The 17,910-nt window shown below is 36.3% G+C and overlaps 1 protein-coding gene across 1 annotated transcript in view; it reads left to right on the top strand.

Moving 5' to 3' along the window:
* MON2 (MON2 homolog, regulator of endosome-to-Golgi trafficking) overlaps positions 1–17,033 on the top strand; it is a 110,799-nt gene extending 93,766 nt beyond the window's left edge. The window contains exons 34-36 of the mRNA XM_052639698.1: positions 3,225–3,432; positions 5,827–5,909; positions 16,370–17,033. Coding sequence (XP_052495658.1) covers positions 3,225–3,432; positions 5,827–5,909; positions 16,370–16,533 — 455 coding nt within the window. The 3' untranslated portion in view covers positions 16,534–17,033. The remainder of the gene's footprint in view (positions 1–3,224; positions 3,433–5,826; positions 5,910–16,369) is intronic.
* Positions 17,034–17,910: the final 877 nt, after the last annotated feature.

Raw genomic sequence — 17,910 nt, 5'->3', positions numbered from 1 at the left:
TATTCTGTGAATTATGTGTGATTAATTAAATTGCAGAGTACTTATGGAAATCACCTAAATCATTGGATAAGTTAGCCAGTTTTGTGAAGTCAGGGATTATTGTGAAGTAATGAGTGTGTATTCTTACCACTTAGTTAACTTGGCTAACTTAGTAGTTGGGTAACTAAGTGTCAGTTTTGTCATCTATAAAATAAAGATATTAATACCAACCTCTCAGGACTATAAATTGCAGTTAGTCCATTTACAAATTGGTTCTTTTTCCTAGCCCGGACAGTTTTTTTTTAAATAATCTGGTAAAGTGCAGGTTTAACATTTTCAGTCTCTCAGTTGTTTCCGACTCTTTGCGACGCCATGGATTGAAGCACCAACTCCTGGAGCTTGCTCAAACTCACGTCCGTTGAGTTGGTGGTGCCATCCAACAATCTCATCCTCTGTCGTCTGCTTCTCCTCCTGCCTTCAATATTTCCCAGCATGAGGGTCTTTTCCAATGAGTCAGTTCTTTGCATCAGGTGGCCAAAGTATTGGAGTTTCAGCTTCAGCATCAGTCTTTCCAGTGAATATTCAGGACTGATTTCCTTTAGGATGGACTGGTTGGAGCTCCTTACAGTCCAAGGGACTCTCAAGAGGCTTCTCCAACACCACAGTTCAATAGAATCAGTTCTTTGGCGCTCAGCTTTCTTTATGTACAACTCTCACATGCATACATCACTCCTGGAAAAACCATAGCTTTGACTAGACGGACCTTTGCTGGTAAAGTGATGTCTCTGCATTTTAATATGCTGTCTCGGTTGGCTTTTCTTCCGAAGAGCAAGCATCTTTTAATTTCATGGCTGCAGTCACCATCTGCAGTGATTTTGGAGCCCCCCAAAATAAAGTCTGTCACTGTTTACATTGTTTCCCCATCTATTTCCCATGAAGTGATGGGACCAGATGCCATGATCTTAGTTTTCTGAATGTTAAGTTTTTAACAAACATTAGAACATCAGAGAAAAATTTCTGAAGTCCACTTAATGTAGTTAACTTTTTAAGAATATTTAAAAATTATAGATCAGTTTTTATAAAACACATTTTAAGATCCATATTTATAACTACATGTAAATATTCTGTTAAATAAGGACTATTACCATTTATACTTTTTCCAGCAATTTTTTGATGGTACCTCTTGCTATTTATAATTAATTGTACCAAGATAAAGAAGGTACATGTATGTATATTCTTCCAGTGACTTTACAATCAGACACAAATTTTTCAGCTTTAGAGTTTTCTTTAAATGTATACATACAAAGCCTTTTTGTTAGTAAATAAGGCCAACTTATAAACACAGAGGTTCCAGTGATTATTTTTGGTGCCGTGTTCTTAAGTATGATCTGACAGCCAGAGCTCACAGATGGTTGAGGAAATCTGCCAACATGAAAGAGAAAGACCAAAACAATTGAGAGGGTAGAAAAAATTGGGAAGAAAGAGATAAAAATGCAGAGCCATAGAAAACATTTATTTTAAAAAATTATAATTAGGATGCCCAAGGAGATAATAGATTTTACATTCATAAAACAAGAAAAATGCTGTTAAAGTGGAATAGTTAGAACACAAAAGAGTTCAAAAAAGCTAAAAATATGATAGCTGACATAAGTTCTATGAAAGGCTGGAAGAAAACATTAAGGAAAAACCCAGAAGTGGAGCAAAGACAAACAAGTGGACAATCTGAGAGGAAAGAAAATGGATCTCAGGGATGTTACATCTGACAGTAGGTCTTCCAAAAAGAATAGAGAAAAACTAGGAGAGGAAGTTATTAAAGAAACAAATTGAAGACATAAATCTGCAGATTAAAAGTAGTCACTCACAGACTTCCCCGGTGGTTTAGTGGTAAAGAAGCTACCTGCCAGTGCAAGAGACATGGGTTCTATCCCTGGTCCAGGAAGATTCCACATGCCTCAAAGCAGCTAAGGCCACGCACCACAGCGTTTGAGCCTGTGCTCTGAAGCCTGGGAGTCACAACTCAGCAACTACTGAAGCCACATGTCTAGAGCCTGTGCTCTACAAAAAGACAAGCCACCGCAGTGAGAAGCCTGTACACAGCAACTAGAGAGTAGTCCCTGCTTGCCACAACTAGAGAAGAGCCTGCCCAGAAATGAAGACCTAGCATAGCCAAAAATAAATACATAGATTAAAAAAAAAAAAGTGGTCACTCAGTACCCAGAATAGTGAAAGAAAAAGAGACTCACAAGAAGTCTTGTCATCGTGAAATACCAGAATATCAGGGATACAGAGAAGACGCTAAAAGATTTCAGAAAAGACCAAAAAAAAGTTCAAACACCGAAGAGTTGGGTCAAAAGGACATTGGACTTCTCAGTAGCAACACTGAATGCTCACATACACTGAGGCTGTGGTTTCAGAGTCAAATGGAAAAGGTTTTTGACGCAGAAAGTGAGGAATGTAGAATGGTAATTCTCAAATGTCAGCGTGCATTATCCTCACCTGGAGGGAAGTCACTGTTGGGCTCTAACCCCAGAGTTTCTGGTTCAGTAGGTCTGGAGTGAGGCATGAGAATATGCTAACACATTCTCTGGTGATGCTGACGGTGCTGGGAACTACACTCTGAGTATGACAGTCAAATGACACTTTAAGAAATGTAGTCTCAAATTTTTCACTTCCCTCCCATTCACGTTCTCAGGAGCTGCAGAATATGCCCTGTGAAAACAAAGGAGTAAATCAAGAAAGGGGAGCACGTTAAGATCTAGAAAGTAAGATATAACACAAGAGAGAATAAAAACTCATAGGGTGAGGCCAGAGACTGGTTCCAGGAGATAACTGGACAGCATATCCACAGGGCAACTAGTCCAGACTGGAGCAGAGGTCAGGGTCTGGGGAAGATGCTGCCAAAAGAAAAAAGGAAGGAGACAATCAAATGGATTATTCCAAGTTGGACCATGTGGAAGACTATTGAGAGGTATTCTATAGTGCTGTTGAAGTGTAAACAAAGGCCAGGACATGAGAACTTTAAAGTGATGTGAGTGGATAGTCATGCCTTGGTTTTGATCTTGCAAGGGGAAAAATTGTTCTCTCTCTCTCTATATATATATACACACACACACACTATAAGTTTTTCATACATGCTTCTTACCACTTAAGGAATTTCCTTTTATTCCTACATTGCTTAGAATTTGTATCACTAGAGTATATTTATTTAACCTTGTATTAACCATCAAACGTTGTTAATTCTACAGAAGCAGAGATTGATATTCGTTTGAGAGAAGAATTTTCTAAAATGTGTTTTGAAACCCTGCTTCAGTTTTCCTTCAGTAATAAAGTCACAACACCTCAAGAAGGCTACATCTCACGAATGGCACTCTCAGTGCTTCTTAAGAGGTCTCAGGATGTACTACATCGTTACATAGAGGATGAAAGATTAAGTGGCAAGTGCCCTCTCCCAAGGTATATGTATATATATTTTTTTAATTAAGGAAATACACTATCATAGTTGTTAATTTAAAAAGCTCAGAAAGTCAGGTGTTTTCATAAATATTTCTGAACTTAACCTGAGGCTGTTTATAATTTTATTTATTCCATACAATGTAAACATTCATAAGTTTTGCTGCATATATATTAGTGTGTTTATTATAGGATGCCTTTTCTGACTCCTCATGGGGGTTAAGTAATATATGACATACACACCAAGTTACTTATATTATTTTGGAAAAAAAATGAATTCTAAAATATATCTGCCTAAGGATTTCTGCTTAAGGACCTGTGGATCTATGTGAACACATGATTGTTAATTTCTCTAGAGAGAAAATAATAGTTAAATCATACTTTATGAACTTCCTCGTTTGTTTCACAATCATTTCAAGGTTTCTCTGTAAGTCATCTAGCCATTTCTTGTATCTTCTTTTCATCTAGTTAGCTTAATTAAGTCCTTGTACCTAAACTGATTTCCTTCTCATTTGGTCAAGCTCTAGATCTTTCTGCTAAGCCAAGGCTAATCAAAGTTGGGGTACAGATCAGAATTCATAAAAAAATACAATAAAAAATTGGATTATGTTGCCAACCTAGTTTTTAATGTGTAAGTTAGAATTTAAGGCAAAGCAAGTGAATCAAACGGAACATGATATTGGAAGACAAAGTAATCTAAGTCAAGAAAGAGTTAGGAAAATTGCTGTGGATCTCCTTCCGTAAGGCAATATTGGAGGGGTAAATCACTAACCCTGAGTCTTTGTGTACATTCTTATTTACTTAGAATAAATCTCTAGAGTTGGAATTGACCTGTCAAAAGATACAGACCTTTTGAAAGGTTTCGATATATATTACAAATTGCCTGTTAGAGACTTCTACCAGTTCATGTCCTCCCAGGAGTATATTATTGTTATTCTCAGTTTTTAGCAGTTTAAAATTATTTGCAGCTTTATCACTTATCTTTTAAAAATTTGATGAATGAAAACTAATCTGATTATTATTAATTAGGCAGATTTATTATTTTAGTAATTATAATCCTGATTAATTATTAATAACTATTAATTATTATTAAAGGCAAGTTATTAATTTGCCTTAAAAATTTTTTTCTTCTTGAATTACCAGTGCTTATTTGCTGTTTGTATTTCCGCTTTTAGGACCACTATATTTTGAATTTCTAGAACATAAATTATACCTTCTAATAAATTATATACAAAAACATTCCAAAGACAGGTGTTAGTAATTCAGTTATTGTCATGATTGAAAATTAATTTATTTAAAATTGACCTCTGAAGTATACTTAGGAAAGCAATAATAGGGTTGCCTTGATTGGAATATTTTTATTAGAGCAAAAGATATTTGATTTCAGAAGGCAGTTTTCCTTCTTTCTTGTGTTTTAAATGTTTATTGCTTTAAATAGTCTTATTATAATTGTTATATTATTGTATCATCTTATGTTTAATGCAGTATTATTACATTCTTTTCTTAAAACGACAGTGCAGCACAGTAAAATACCTGTATACTTAAAAAGTGGAGAAGGAAACAGCAACCCACTTCAGTATTCTTGCCTGGAGAATCCCATGGACAGAGGAGTCTGGCAGGCTATGGTCCATGGGGTTGCAAGAGTCAGACAGGACTTAGCGACTAAACCACCAAACCACCACCATACTTTAAAAGGGAGGCTTGAAATAGTACCCTCTTATACTATTAAGAAAATCTTATCAGTTGAGTGATAACACAGATTCATACCAGGAGTGGGGCATGGGGAAGGACTGTAGAGAAGAAGAAATATATTTCTACAGAGAGAAAGAAAGAAAAATCAAACTACTCTTGTTGGTCCTTTACTCCAAGCTTCATCGCTGATGTCTCTAAATTGACTTTGAACATATTTCTTATATGTTGTTTTAGAAAGTTAAATAAGTTCTATTGTAATTTTAAACATACTTTTAACAGCATGATAAATTATGTGCAGGGGGTAATAATAATGTTTATTTACATTTAAGTTTTGGCAGATCTCTTTTAGTACTAATTAGTTAAAAAGAAAAAAAAACTTTTATAGAAGTTTTAACAGCATATCTTATACAGTGTTTTAATTTTAAGTAGTTTTAAGAAATATCTTACAAATAAATTTAAATTTGCATGAATAGATTGTCTTTCCCCCCGTTTTAGTGTTGATAACTTAGAATAACTATCTTAGTTGCATACCAAAATACGTGTTACTGAAATGATTTTCTTTTATAAGAATTTAAAAGTAATATTAACTTTGCATTGTTTAATGTTCAGTATTTTCCAAAGTATATCTATTTGTATAACTTAGTGAAAAAACACACATGGTATATCTTAAAATCTTTTTGGAAATAATTTCCCCCTTTTTTTTAGGCAACAAGTAACAGAAATCATATTTGTTTTAAAAGCAGTCAGTACTCTCATTGATTCACTTAAGAAGACTAAGCCTGAGAATGGTAAGTACTTAGAAACACAGTAATTCTAAGCTTATAACATTTATGTTCAATTTGTGTTGTATTTTTGTACTACTATTTAGTTAACTGAATTTTAGGAACATAATAGCTATAAGACTTTTTTCCCTTGGGCCTTAGGACAACAAAGCAACAAGTCCATTACAGCTGACATAAGGATGTCAATTAAGTAAAATTGCTTTGTAATGTTTTCCTTATTTTAAACAAATTTTGCCAACTTTTTCCCCAACAGCTTTGAGATACAGTTGGTATATAACAGTGTGTAAGTTGAAGGTATACAACTTGTTGATTTGATATATTTTCAATATGTCACATAATTACGATTTCTTTTCTTGCAGTGAGAACATTTAAAATTTACTCTCTTAGCAACTTGCAGGCATATAATATGGTATTATTAACTGTAATCACCATGCTGTATGTTAAATCTCCAGAACTTATTCATCTTGTACCTGGAAGTTTGTATCCTTTGACCAACATCTACCCATTTCCCCATGACTCTCAGTTCTTAGCAACCACCGTTTTACCCTTTGTTTCTTTGAGTTCAGTTTTTCTAGATTGCAGATAAAAACAATATCATACTAGTATTGTCTTTCTCGGTGTGACGTTTCATTTAGCATAATGCCCTCAGGTCCATTCCATTGACTCACATGGCAGGATTTTCTTCCTTCTCATGGTGGAGTAATATTTTGTTGTGTGTGCGCGTGTGTGTTTACAAATATATGTAAATATGTATATGCATACATACTGCATCATTAGTATCATTGGATACTTCGGTTGTTCCTATGTCTTGGCTACTGTTAGTAATGCTACAGTGAACATGGGGATACAAATATTTCTTTGAGATATGCTTCCAGTTTCTTTGGACATATGCCTAGAAGTGGAGTTGCTGGATCATAGTTCCACTTTTAATTTTTTTGAGGAAACTCTCTACAGTTTTTCATGGTAGATGTACTAAATTACATTCCCATTTACAGGGAACAAGTGTTCCCTTTTCTCCAAATCCTTGCTAACACTTAATATTTCTTCTTCCTGACCCAGAGATCGAACCTGTGTCTCTTGGCAGCCAGGTTCTTTACCATAGCACCGCCTGGGATAGGTACATATATATTAGCAACTATTATGTCTTCTTGATGAATTTTCCCCTTTATCATTAAACAGTGTTCATCTTTGTCTCTTGTTACCTTTTTTTGGCTCAAAGTGTGTTTTGTCTGATAAGAGTGCATACAGATATTACATCTGCTTCCTTTTGGCTATCATGTGTTTGGAGTATCATCTTCCATCCCTTCACTTTGAGCCTCTGTTTGTCCTTAGAGCTGGCATGAGTCTCCTGAGGCAGCATGTTCTTGGGTCTTGTTTTTTAATCCATCCAGCCACTCTGTGTCTTTTGATTGGTGAATTCAATCCATTTACATTTAGAGTGATTATTAATAGATGAGGACTGAGGACTGCCATTTTATCTTTTTTTCTGGTTTGTCTATATGTACATTCTTTCTTTTTCCTTATGTCTACACCATTTTCATTTGTGGGTTTTGTGATATTTTTCTCAGTTTTCTCTTTTTTTATATTTTCTATCTCTGCTCTAGATTTATATTTTGTGTTTACCTTGATGTTTCTGTGAAGTGTCTTACAGATGAAATATTTCTTTTTCTGCTGATAGCACATTTTATTTGCTTGTACAGGTTCTGTCCTTTTTCTCTTCCCTTTTGTGTTTTTTGTAGTCTCAAATTATGCTTTTTTATGTTGTGATTTCATTACTAAATTAGTAATTTTTTATTGCTTTCCCCTCTTTAACCTTTATGCTATAATTATTTAAAAGATTTTTATCTGTATTATCACTTTATTCAGTGTTTTGTGTACTTTTATCTTTTTGTTTCAAGTAGAAGAGCTCCTTTCCACATTTTTTATAAGAGAGATCTTTTGCCTCAGTTCCTTTGTCTGGAAAAGGCTTTATTTCTCTTTCATATCTGAAGGATAACTTTTCTGGATAGCGTAGGCTTGGCTGGTAGTTTTTAATCTTTCAACATTTTGAGTATTCTCTCCTGGCCTATATAGATTTTCTGCTGAGAAATCAGATCGCCTAATGGGTTACCTAATGGTAGGTTACCATTCTTTTTCCCCTGGACGACTTTAAAATTCTTTCTTTGTCATTGATCTTTTCTCAGTTTTAATATAATTTGTCTTAGAGAAGGTCTTTTTGCACTAAAGTAAATTAGGTGTTCTCTTGGCTTAATGGACTTGTATATCCAGTTGCTTCCCCACGTTTGGGAAGGTCTCAGCTATTGTTTCTTTAAATAAACTCTCTACTCCCTTCTTCCTTTCTTCTCCTGTGTGTGTGATCAGTTGCCCAGTTGTGTCCAACTTTTTGACCCTATGGTCTGTAGCCTGCCAGTCTCTTTTGTCAACACTGAAGTGGGCTGCCATTTCCTCCTCCACAGGATCTTTCCAACCCAGGGATCAAACCTGTGTCTCCTGCAGCCCCTGAACTGGCAGGCAGATTCTTTTACCACTGAGCTACCAGAGAAGAGAAGCCCTCCTTCTTCTCCTGGAATGCCCATTACTCTGTTGTTGCCTTTCCTAATAGAACTGGATAATTCTTATACAGTTTCTTCATTAAAAAATCATAGGTCTCTTTCCTCTCCTCCCTGTGTCATTATAAAATTTCAATCTTTATTTAAACATTTATTTATTTATTTTTGACTGCATTGGGTTTTTGTTGTGGTGTGTGGACTTCTCTCTAGTTGGGGCATGAGGGCTCCATGGCAGGTGGGACCCTAGTTCCCCAGCCAGGGATCAAACCTACATCCTCTGTATTGAAAGGTGGGTTCTTAAACGCTGGGCTACCAGGGAAGGCCCACAGCTTCTGTCTTTGAGCTAGCTGATTCTCTCCTCCATATGGTCTGCTCTGTTTCCCGTGTGTGGTATACATTCTTCATCTTTTTTTATTGAGTTCTTCAGCTCCAGAGTTTGTTTGGTTGTTTTTTAGAGTTCAGTCTCTCTGGTAACATATTCCTCCTGTTCATTAATTTTATTCCTAAGCTCGTTGTACTACTTTTCTATCTGAGCTATCTTGTAGCTTTCTAAATTTCTTTAGGTGGTGGTGGTTTAGTCGCTAAGTCATGTCTGACTCTTGTGACCCCATGGACTGTAGCCCACTAGGCTCCTCTGTCAGCTGTTTTAATTTTATCAATTAGATTGCAGTGTTGGGTGATTTTAAGTTTGGCTTCTGGAGAATTGTTGTTTTCTTTTCTGACACCAGGTTACTTTAATTTTTCATGTTGCTTGATGAAAATTGTTCCTCTGATGTATTTGAAGGAACAAACACCTTTTTTCTTTAGTAAAGCTTCTTTTTTATTTGATTTTAATAATGGAACAGGTTAATGATGAGAAGCCTTTCTTTGGTTTTTCAGTAGGTGGCACTATAGTACAAGTTTTTGATTTCTCTTATCTGCGATGCCTGTGGTTAGAGTGAGAATTGGCACTTTTCACCATCCACTGCTTCTGCCAGAGGTAGCGTCTGGTGCCCTTGTCACTACTTTGCTTTGGGGGTTGCTGGTACCTTCTTGCGGCCTAGGTCACTGGTATGGCAGGTATCTCCACCATGTCTGGGGTCTCCTGGGTCTACTGCAGCAGAGAGAGAGGGTGGGTGCAGTGAGGAGCTGGGGTCTGGAGCTGTTACCACGTTCAGGGTTATCGGTTTCATGGACACTGCTGCTGTGGGCAGAGGGGCCAGAGTCACATGGGTCTCTGACTGGAGGGGTGCTGTCGCTATTGTTGCCTGGTTCTCTGTAGCCTTAGTCACTGCTGTGGCTGAGAAGCCAGTCATTGTGTCACCTGCCCTACTGCTCAGGTTTTCTTTGGTGTTCACTGCTGTGACTGGGGATCCAGGACTGCAGGTACCACCTCCACTATTTCCCCAGTTCTGCCGCCTCTGTGTATTTCAGTTCATCCACTCTTTTTTTTTTTTTCCTTTTTGGCCATACTGTTTGTGGGATCTTAGTTCCCTGACAAGGATCAAAACAAACCAGGCCCTTGGCAGTGAGAGTTTGGCATCCTGATTACTGGACTGCCAGAGAATTTTCAGTCTATCCAGTCTTTTGTATAATTGTACAGACGTGTGGAATTCTCTGCAGTCCTCATGTGTTGGGGCAGAGACACTTTTACTGAATTAAGGATATTTTACTATTAATATTAATAGTTGTAGCTTAAAGGGAAGAGATGAAGTCCCTGGGATTCTCCAGGCGAGAATGCTGGAGTGGGTTGCCGTACCCTCCTCCAGGGGATCTTCCCAACCTAGAGCTTAAATTTGCATCTCTTACAACTCTTGCGTTGGCAGACGGGTTCTTTACCACTAGCACCACCTGGGAGGCCCAAATTGGCCTAAATGGTGTTCAGGCGGTAAAGAATCCGCCTGCAATAACCTGAGTTCAGTCCCTGGGTTGGGAAGATCCCCGAAGGAGGGCGTGGCAACCCACTCTAGTATTCTTGCTTGGAGAATCCCCATGGACAGAGGAGCCTGGTGGGATATGGTCCATGGGGTCACAAAGAATCAGACACGACTGAGCACTCTAAGCAGCAGCTGTGTAGATAATTTATATTTTATATATTTTTAATGTAGAACATGACTGAGTCTTTTGGGTCATAGGAGTCTTCTATTCTACATTTGTACCCATTTATCATATAAATAGCTTTGGATCATTTTTATAGCGCTTTCTCATTTGTTTCCCCTTTTCTGTTACTCATTTCTATCCAGTCTATTCTTTACATTAATGCCAAAAGTGATTTTTCTAAAAGTGCTGCATTGGTGATTCATTTTTCCATCCTTATAAAACAGAACAAAATAATCTTTTTCATTTACCGCAACCTACCAAATACAAAGCGTCCTACTGTCTTAACTCTCTTCTCTTCATGCTTTTATCTCCCACTGGACTTCATATATACTATTCTCCCACCAAACTCACATGGCCAGTCTACCCAGGTACTACCAATGCTTTCCTCATTTCATTCTCCTGCCTGTGTCCACCCTGGTCAGATATCACACTGCTTTGAAGCCTTGTTTCTGTTCCTTGAAAGTGAGTGATTTCTCTGTTTGGTGAAGCTGTCGCTCTCTTCTGTGTGCTTTTGTCCTGCAGCTCTCTGTATTATGGTTCTGTGTGTACATGACTCACTCCCCTTAAAGCGTAAAGTTCTTGACAGGCTTTTTAATCATGTTTTATTCTATTCTAAAACACAACACCACCACTGAATTTTTTTTTTTTGGACCAGCCACTGGTTTTAAGAGCTTGTTACTGGTTCAGGACAACATAAAGAGCTGGCATCAGAGTATAAGTCAATTGTGTCACTAAGCACACTGGTTTAGCTTACTTTTTTATACAATAAGACTTTGTTACAGAAAAAGTCTGTTTATTTACATTCTGGTACAAGCAGATTGATGTTTTAAGCAGCATTACTTTTAAGACCCAAGAAGAACATAGGTTCCTAATAAATGAATCCCAAGATAATTTGTTCCTGTCAGTTGTTACATAATCAAATACATATTTTGCTGCTTTCAAAATTCACTGACTGTTACTTTGGCCTAGGAAGCATATGATACTAAATTTCAAGAAGCAGTACACTTGTGTAAAAAGAAGGTGTAGAATTTCTAAGAAAAATTCTTGAACAAATGTCCTTAATTTATCCTATCAAGTTCAAATTTGAATAATCTTAATAAGATGTTCTGGTTTATTTTTCAGAAAGGGAAATCATGCATTGACTTCCTAGAGACCAGTAAAATCTTTATTAGATCACAAGATAGAATTTGATTCTTAGAAATATATTAACAGGAAATTCTCTATTTTTCATGTTACTGCTATAGATATACTAGGAATGGCAAATGTATTTTTTATGATCTTTAGATAGCTGTTAAGAATGTAACCAGAATTTGTATAAAGGAAGAAAAGGGAAGGAAAACTGAATAGCCTTCTTTTGAAAAGTCAATGGGCCATGGGTACGGCAGTGTATTAATGATAGATGATTTAACTAAATTAATGTTAAATTGTTCAAGAAAGTTTGAATTATGCCTGTGGGTATATTAAATGAAGATTTAAATTAAATAATTGATGATATAGTAACATATTAACATGGTATGCTAAACTCCATTAAGAAATAGAAAAGAAAACAACTCGGAGAACGTTGGGCCTTCCCAGCAGAAATGTGTTGGACTGCTGGTAACCAGTAGAGCCAGTGTTCACCCAATATTTGTTTAGAACATTTGTTATTTGTTTTAGGGTTCTCTGGTGGGAGAGATATTTTTTTGGACTTAATTTGTCATCTTACTCAATCTTTAATTAAAAATTTGAAAAAAATAGTAAATATACACATGGTTCAAAAATTCAAAACTGTAGAAAGATATACAGGGAACAGCAGTCTTTCCCCTGTTCTCTATCTGTATCCCTTGTTCTGTACCTGCCTAGCTCTTACCTTATTGTAGTCAACCATTTGTATTAGTTTAGGAATCCTTCCATAAGTTTATTATGTAAATACAAATATATGTGTAGTTGGCTCTTGAACAATGCAGAAATTAGGGGTGCTGACCTTCCAAGCAGTCAGAAATTTCTCTATGACTTAGACGGTTCTTCCGTTTTTTGGTTTCTGCATGCTTGGACTCAGCCGACCAGGGATCATGTAGCACTGAAGTATTTATCACGTGCATGCAGATCCACACCGTGCAGACCTGTGTTGTTCAAAAGTCAACAGTGCTCCCACATGCCCCCAGTTTTTAACACAAATAAACATTCATAATAGCCCCATATCTTACCTACTGTTCTGAACACACTTCATTTGTTCCACTTCATAAAATATAATAAAGATTCTTCTGTATCAATATGTATAGCTTTTTCATTGTTTTTGATAGTTAAGTCCAGAGTGCCCGTGAAGATCTATGGTTAGTTTTTAAAACTTTTTTTTTTTTAATTTAAGAAATTTGAGTAGCTTCCCGAGTTTTATGATGTTATCTTAAATAATGTATTTTTGTGTTTTCCTACAATAAACCAGAAATAAGTCCGGGCCAATCTAGATAGCTTTCAATCTATGCAATCTTTTTTTTCCCCAAAATTCTTTTATCACAGTAAAATACATATTAAAAAACTCATCATCCTAACTGTTTTTTCAGTGGTATTAAATGCATTCACAATGTTGGTAACTATCACCTCTGTCCATGTATGTAACTCTTTCCATTTTGTAACTGAAACTCTGTACTCATTAAACAATAATTCCCCATTCCCCACTTCTCCAAGACTGTGGTAATCACCAATTCTAATTTTTATCTCCGTGATCTTGACTACTCTTAACTACCTCATGTAAGTTGACATACCATGTTTGCCTTATTATTTCACTTAGCTAATGTTGTTAAGTTTTATCCATATTTTAGTATGTTGCAGAATTTCCTTCTTTTTTTGAGGCCAGATAATATTCCATTCTGTGTGTGTATGTATTCATTCGTCTGTTGGACACTTGGGTTGCTTCCATGTATTTGCTGTTGTGAATAATGCTGCTATCAACAAGTGCATACAGATATCTCTTTGAGATCCTGTTTTCAATTCTTTTGCGTGTATAATTATATCCAGAAGTTTTCCAGAATTTCTGGATCATACTTTAAATTCTATTTTTTATTTTTTGAGGAACCACCATATTGTTCCCGCAGTGGCTGTACTATCTTACGTTACCACCAACAGTGAACCAGAGCTGTGTTTTCGCCACATCCTCACCTATGCTTGTTTTCTGTTTGTTTTTTAATAATAGTCATTCTGTTAAGTTTGAGGGGGTATCTAATTGTAGTTTCCATTTGCGTTTTCCTAACAATTAATGATGTTGAGCATCTTTTCATGTGCTTTATCAGCCATTTGTATATCTTCTTTGGAGAAATGTCTTTTCAAACCCTTTTCCCATTTTTGAACTATTTGTTGTTGTTGTTTGTTCCTGAAGCCTCTGTTTGTCTGTGATCAGAAGTAGCAGTTAGAGCACAGATCCCTGATATTTGAAGGATAGGGTCCTTTTTTCCTACTCTGGCCTCCCACAAGCCATCCAAGGCTGTGCTAGGAACATGAGCACAGCTGCGTACCACATGGCTAGAAGTGGGGGATAGGTAGGCTGCTACTGTGCTAAAGGCTTAGACTGACAAAAATTAACCATAATATACTGTCCAAGTCTTAGAATCTGCAAGCCTTCAGTAGGCTCCAGAGTTTCAAAACAGTTGCCTCAGATTCTGCCAGTTCAGTTGTTTTCTAAGTGGGCAGACAGACTCCTGGTCCTTACTGCTTTTCCTTTTCCCAGAATTCCTTCTGTGTAATCTTTTTGTTAAGTGATTAGTGGGAAGTTCTGTAGACAACTACTGGAGCAAACTGTTTAAAACTACTTACGCCATTGGTTTTTAAAATGGCATTTTTCTTTGTTGTTGTTAAGCAGCAAAATTCTTTTTACAAATGAAATCTGATATGGATTTCCAACATAGAAAACTGATAAAAAGCAGAACAGCTCTGGCCTGACATTTGCTCCCTTATCTGTATCCATCAGTCCCACTCGCCTTTTCTTTTTCTTACCTCTGCTCTGAGGAAGCCTGTTTGGGTGGAGAAGAGATTAAAAATAGATTAGCATTTCCCAAGATATGTACTAAGGAATGAATATTAATGTTGAGGGATGTCAGTGGATACTGAATGGGAAAATTTCATAGTCAAATTAATTTTGGAAACCTTGAATTGATAAAAGTTAAACCTCGTCTTTTACTGTGAGCATTTCATAAATTCGTGTGAACTGTAAATCCCCAAAAGGGAAGATAATATGTATAACATTTGCCAGACTTACTTGACCGTCATTTTTTTCTTTTGAAGAGGTAACTTGAAGAACACTAATTTGAGAACCTCATTCCTTTATTCTGTAATAAAGTTGAGACATGAGAAATTATATGACTTGTTCAGGGACACCCAACATTATGTTATTTCAGAAAGGTTTTTAGATACTTAGTAGACACTCAGTAAATTGGAGTGAAAAACGGAACCAAAGCTCCTATGCATAGTGTACTGTTCTTTTTTTATACTACACTGCCTCCCAGATTTGGGACTTGTTCCACTAAGTGCTGTATACATATACTGTCTAAGAAAAGTCTGCCATCAGTTTTTATTGTGTATTGTGCTCTCAACAATGCACAGTACTTACAGGAAAACAGAAATGTAATATATGATCTCAGTGCATAAGGAAATCAAGTAATTGTGGTGTAACACTTTTGTCCATTCACAGATAGCATTTAACTGGACTAGTTGTTCATAATAGTGATGAGGAGGGCAGAAATGTCCCTCCCCACTACAGTTTAAATCTACTCATATACATTAAAGATTCAGTTCAGTTCAGTTCAGTCACTTAGTCATGTCTGACTCTTTGCGACCCCATGAATCACAGCACGCCAGGCCTCCCTATCCATCACCAACTCCCGGAGTTCACTCAGACTCATGTCCATCGAGTCCGTGATGCCATCCAGCCATCTCATCCTCTGTCTTCCCCTTCTCCTCCTGCCCCCAATCCCTCCCAGCATCAAAGTCTTTTCCAGTGAGTCAACTCTTCGCATGAGGGGGCCAAAGTACTGGAGTTTCAGCTTCAACATCAGTCCTTCCAAAGAAATCCCAGGGCTGATCTCCTTCAGAATGGATTGGTTGGATCTCCTTGCAGTCCAAGGGACCCTCAAGAGTCTTCTCCAACACCACAGTTCAAAAGCATCAATTCTTCGGCGCTCAGCCTTCTTCACAGTCCAACTCTCACATCCCTACATGACCACAGGAAAAACCATAGCCTTGACTAGATTAGCAAACAGTGTAAGAGAAGAATGGATGTATATGTAGTCATTTGAAGTTAACATCAATATTAAGGTCATTACTAGGAAAATAATTTAAGATGTATATATTTTTTAGCATACAACTGCATAAAAAATTGGATATATTTTTTTGGCCATGCCACTTGGTGTGTGGGATCTTGGTTCCCTGACCAGGGATTGAACCCTGGCCTTTGGCAGTGAGAGTATAGAATCCTAACCACTAGACCGCCAGGGACTTTCCCAAAATTGAATTGTTTTTAAATTGTTCTTGAAAAGTACACTTTCTTCTCTGGCTATTATACTGAAAATGACAAAAGTTTGAATTGTTCTAAGTTGTTTTGTTAGCTTCCAAGGCCTTCACAAATTGAAGTATCATTTAAATACTTGATCATATTTGGTGGTATTGATGAGTCTGCACACTGATCATATATTTTTCCCTTATTAAATATTGCAGGAAGTCTTCTAGAGTTTAAAGAAAGAAAAGGTACAAGCTTGTGGAATCTCCATATTTTAGAAAAAAATTTTTTTGCATTGCATTTAAAGGATTGTGTTTGCATTAACTAGATAATCTGCTAATTCAGCCCCCTTTTTCCTTATACTTGCATTACAGTTGATGGAAATACCTGGGCGCAAGTAATTGCCTTATACCCAACTCTAGTGGAATGCATCACCTGCTCATCTTCCGAAGTCTGTTCTGCCCTGAAAGAGGCACTAGTTCCTTTTAAGGATTTCATGCAGCCACCAACATCCAAAGTTCAAAATGGAGAATCTTGAGCAGCTACTCTAAATTTACGGAAGAATGATACATGAAAAATCTTTGCTCCTCAGTGAATCTTCTGTGAGAAGGACGTTTCTTACTACAAATAATTCTTGGCAGCTGTTGTTGGCCTCCTTTAAATTGTACTTACCTGAGTTACGTAATTCATATTACAAGCTTATACGTTAACAAAGGCTCCTGAATGAGTAGCAGAGCAAGCCTTTAATAAACTGATGGGAGGAATGGTTAATTCTACAACGTACCTGCTACCGTATCTTCAACTGGTGATTTAAAAGTGAGCTTATGTACAGTTTGTGGTGTATGTGTTAATGATGTACTTTTTAAAAAGAAAGAAAAGATACTTCATTTAATCAGATTTATTAGGCTGGTGTTTTTGCGCCCTTTTTCTAGTACAAAATTGTACTAAAATTTTATGCAAGATGGTACTGTAACATTCCATTTTGTCTATAACCAGCCTTTGTAAACAAAGGGAACTGATCAACTTGTGTGTATAATAAATGGTACAGTTCTGTATAAAATTGTTGCATTTGTTATTTAAATTTTTAAAATATTGATAATGTTAAATGCTTGAGGCTGTATTTATTATTAATACAAAATTGTTTGCTTACATTTTTACTTATAATTTGCCTTCTTAAGTGGCAGATATGCTTACCATATGATTATGCAGTTAGCTTAATGCTTATTTTGAATGTATTTACTAGTGACTATTAAAAATCTGACCAGAAAGGTCACGAAAACACAGCAGCAGATAGTTTATGATTTTTGCTGATTCTGCAATTTTGAAGTATAGATTATTATTAAAACTTAATATGTTGAGATGAATTGTAGCACTATAGCTCCATCATACCTCATTTCTTTAAATATCTTTCCCAGATTTCACTTAAGTCTGTCTCTTTTTATATTTACTGTCTGGATTTTAAAGACTTTTCATATTTTATATTTCTACTGACTTTTTCCCCCCACTGACTAACAACATTGATCATCGTCTTTGAAATATGACCCAGCCAAGATGATTTTAGATTTCCTAAAATTTTGCTGTGAGGTTTTGTTCATTTGAGTGTTTCATTTTGTAATATCTTCTCAAGAAGAAAATAACGCTGCTAATCCACAAGTACAAACTATGTGTGTATTGCAAAACAATGAGAAGGGCATTTTTGGAGATAGAGTAGCATTTAGAAGTGCAGTAAACTTTCTGTCATGGAGAAAATGCTAATTTTGTTTCACTTTCCTATGTTAGTGAAGAAGAAAAGTGCTCTTGAATATACTAACTTAATTATTTCTTAAAAAACTGACCTAACTCACTGTATTTTTTTTCCTTTAATGGATTATGGTATTATATTTTTCTTCTGAGTTACATTTTCATAGTTATTTAT

The sequence above is a fragment of the Budorcas taxicolor genome, chromosome 5 (assembly GCF_023091745.1).
Source record: "Budorcas taxicolor isolate Tak-1 chromosome 5, Takin1.1, whole genome shotgun sequence".
In the NCBI taxonomy this organism is placed as follows: domain Eukaryota; kingdom Metazoa; phylum Chordata; class Mammalia; order Artiodactyla; family Bovidae; genus Budorcas; species Budorcas taxicolor.
Note: the sequence above shows the minus strand (reverse complement) of the source record. Positions and strands in the feature narration are given on the sequence as shown.